Source organism: Oculina patagonica, unplaced genomic scaffold, assembly GCF_052425735.1.
Source record: "Oculina patagonica isolate OP01 unplaced genomic scaffold, crgOcupat unplaced1711, whole genome shotgun sequence".
NCBI lineage: Eukaryota > Metazoa > Cnidaria > Anthozoa > Scleractinia > Oculinidae > Oculina > Oculina patagonica.
In genome coordinates this window covers 1-2,867 of record NW_027557751.1, presented here as the reverse complement: position 1 = coordinate 2,867, position 2,867 = coordinate 1, and the positions used below count along the sequence as shown (strand labels likewise).

At 39.7% G+C, this 2,867-nt stretch overlaps 1 protein-coding gene across 1 annotated transcript; it reads left to right on the top strand.

The window, feature by feature from the left end:
• Nucleotides 1-152: 152 nt before the first annotated feature.
• Nucleotides 153-2,813, top strand: LOC144640048 (uncharacterized; the record flags this gene model as incomplete). Its single annotated transcript, XM_078499279.1, is given in 5 exon segments — nucleotides 153-372; nucleotides 1,585-1,693; nucleotides 1,900-1,937; nucleotides 2,635-2,731; nucleotides 2,733-2,813. Coding segments are annotated over 5 exon segments (545 nt in total), but the record flags the coding sequence as incomplete, so codon positions are not given.
• Nucleotides 2,814-2,867: the final 54 nt, after the last annotated feature.

Genomic DNA, 2,867 nt, shown 5'->3' with positions numbered 1-2,867 from the left:
CCAGCAATGACCTCCCAGTATGTTAGGTTGATGTCACATGTCTTTAGATCATTCTTATAAACATCTTTGTAGTAGAACGCAGGCCTTCCAGCAAGTCACACCTGCAACAAGCTCACAGGTAAACTATTAAGCATACTGCACCAGATTCTGAGTTGAATTGAATGTTATCCTAACTGCAGATGCTGATGGGAAAATAAAGATCTGGCACACATCAACCAGTTCATGTATAGGAACATTGTCAGAAGCTCCTAAACAGGTTTTAGCATGTGCCTACAATTCTTCAGGAGATAGATTTGTTACTGCTGGATCAGACACAAAGCTGAATGTGTACGATGAGAGAACCAAACAAATTATCTGTATGCTGCAGCCAAGGTACAGGGATGTTCTTTTATGTGATTTTAATTTTTACATAGGAAGACATTTTCACAGACTCAAGTAGACATGTCAAATCCTGCAGTCAAGGCAACCAATGCCTGATTACCTCTACAGCGTGTGCCTGCAGGGAATCACAGTAGTAGTATTCATCTTTGTTATGTCTCACGCATGGTTTGATGAATGCAACTACCATGATTCCCTGCAAGCGTGTGCCATAGGGGAAATCAGGCATTGAAGTACTTTGCAAACCATAAGTCAAGAATCAAACACTCAATAAGCAAGAACTAACCTGTGAACACAGACAGATTTTTGGCTGTTATTTCATGCAACCAAAAATACCTCTTCTGTACCAAAAAAATACCTTTGAGGGATAGTGAAATAACAGTCAGACATTCATCTCTATTTGCAGGTTAGCATGAACCAGAAGAATTTTTCTTGACTTGTATAAGCAAATGAAAGATTCTTGACTGCATAATAATTTTGTTACCGTAAAGTTCAGAAGACTTCCCCGTAGACTACCGCCTTGTCGTGGTGGGGGGAGCTTGCGTGCCTCAATGACCTTGAGAGCTATACCGTCGGGGGTGTTCCTCCAGCAGGTCTAACCTTGGCGGGCAGGTCAAAGGGTAGAGGCCAGACAAAATGGTAGTCACTGGTCCTCCAGGTTGGGGGTTGGGCGTGCGGCTAATCCCCGCACCCTGTAAAAATATATGATTACGGAAACCGAACAGAGAATTGACGAACTCATCAGGGGTGCCGTCGGGCGACATGCGAGCCACCCGATGATAGCTTTCTTAGCTGGAATTCCGGCCTCAAGAGTCCTCATGGGCTCGATGAGGATGAGTGAGTGTGTGTATGAACCAGAAGAATTTTTCTTGACTTCTATAAGCAAATGAAAGATTCTTGACTGCATAATAATTTTGTTACCGTAAAGTTCAGTGTATAAGCCGCACCCCTGATTTGGAAGCCCAAAAATATACAGACAATAAAGTTTGAAGTTCAAGTAATTTTAGAAATCCAACCAGAGATGTTTCCGTAGATAAGCCGCACCCCGATTTTTGATTTGAATTTAGAGGAAAAAGGTGCGGGTTATACATGGATCTTTACAGTATTTTGTTCTCCCCAGGCAAAAGGCATGTTTGTTTATACAGTTTTCTGTATGTTGTGCTGTTTGTTGGTCAGTGAGTTAACTTGTTTATTTGTTATTTACAGTTCATCACACCTGGTAATGGACGGTCACATGAGTCGTGTATTCACTGTACAGTTTACTCCAGGCCAGGAGAATGAATTCCTCTCTGCAGGCTGGGATGACACAGTACAGGTAAGACAAATGCTGACTGACCCTCCGGAGACCAGCGTGCTAACCATCCAGCCGCCAAATCTACCAAGCTGCAAGGCCACTGATAATTTAGTCACATTTAGTGTTATACACATAATTTTCATTTTCTTTGCTTCAGTGAGTTTGAGGTTGTAAATTTTTATTGCTGAATCGTGAGACTCAAATATTATGTATGTTTTGTTCTGCAGTTTTGGGACACAAGAGTTGAGACTGAATTCTCTATGAGGTATACATTAATAAATTACGTATTTTCTCGATTAAACGCCCCCGGCGTTTATTTCAAACTTGGTCCTATAGGGCCGGCGTTTATTTGAATTCAGGAGTTTTTTCAAGCCCTATGTTTCTAAGAAATGATTTTTATTCATTATTTTTGACAGCTGTATAATTAGACATTATTTTTAAAGCATATTCAACCTTTAATAATTGTCTAAGGGGTTGATTTTCAAATACAACTTGGAGACCCGGCGTTTATTCGGGGCCCGGCGTTTAATCGAGAAAATACGGTATGTGCCGTTCATTCAAAACTTAATCTTTATGAACCATTTATCTATGAGCACAACTTTATATGGAGATATTCCATCATGTTGAATACCAGCTAACAAACTAAAAACAACATGACTTTGTCTATTACATTACCACTTGTTATTGTCAGTGGCTTAAAAATATGTCTACCAAGTATGTCAATCGTCTAATTTCCTTGGCAGTTCATAACCTAGTGGGGTCCTTAGGAGTGCAGTACTTGAAATATAAGTATATTTAATATGTAATATAGTTTTTAAACAGTAGATAGAAAACACTAGAAATAGTGATCTTCACAGCTAACAAAACATGCATTATCTTGTTTACATCAAATTTAAGAATTTTTGTTGTTGTTTATTACATGTTGAAACAAATTTCATTTGCACCTTGCCATTATTTATTAGAAAAATCTTTGGACCCCATATTTGTGGTGATGCTCTAGACAAGCAGACACTGAGCATGTCTGGCTCTAGTCGGCAAATCCTCTGCGGATCATGGAGGGAAAGACAAAACTCTTCAGATCTGGGACTATGGCTCTGGCAAACTCATAAAGGATGTGCCGTCTGATTATAATGGAAGTATGGTATGTGAGGGGGCATTCAAAGTATAGCCAGGTTATTAGCCATTATTAGCCATT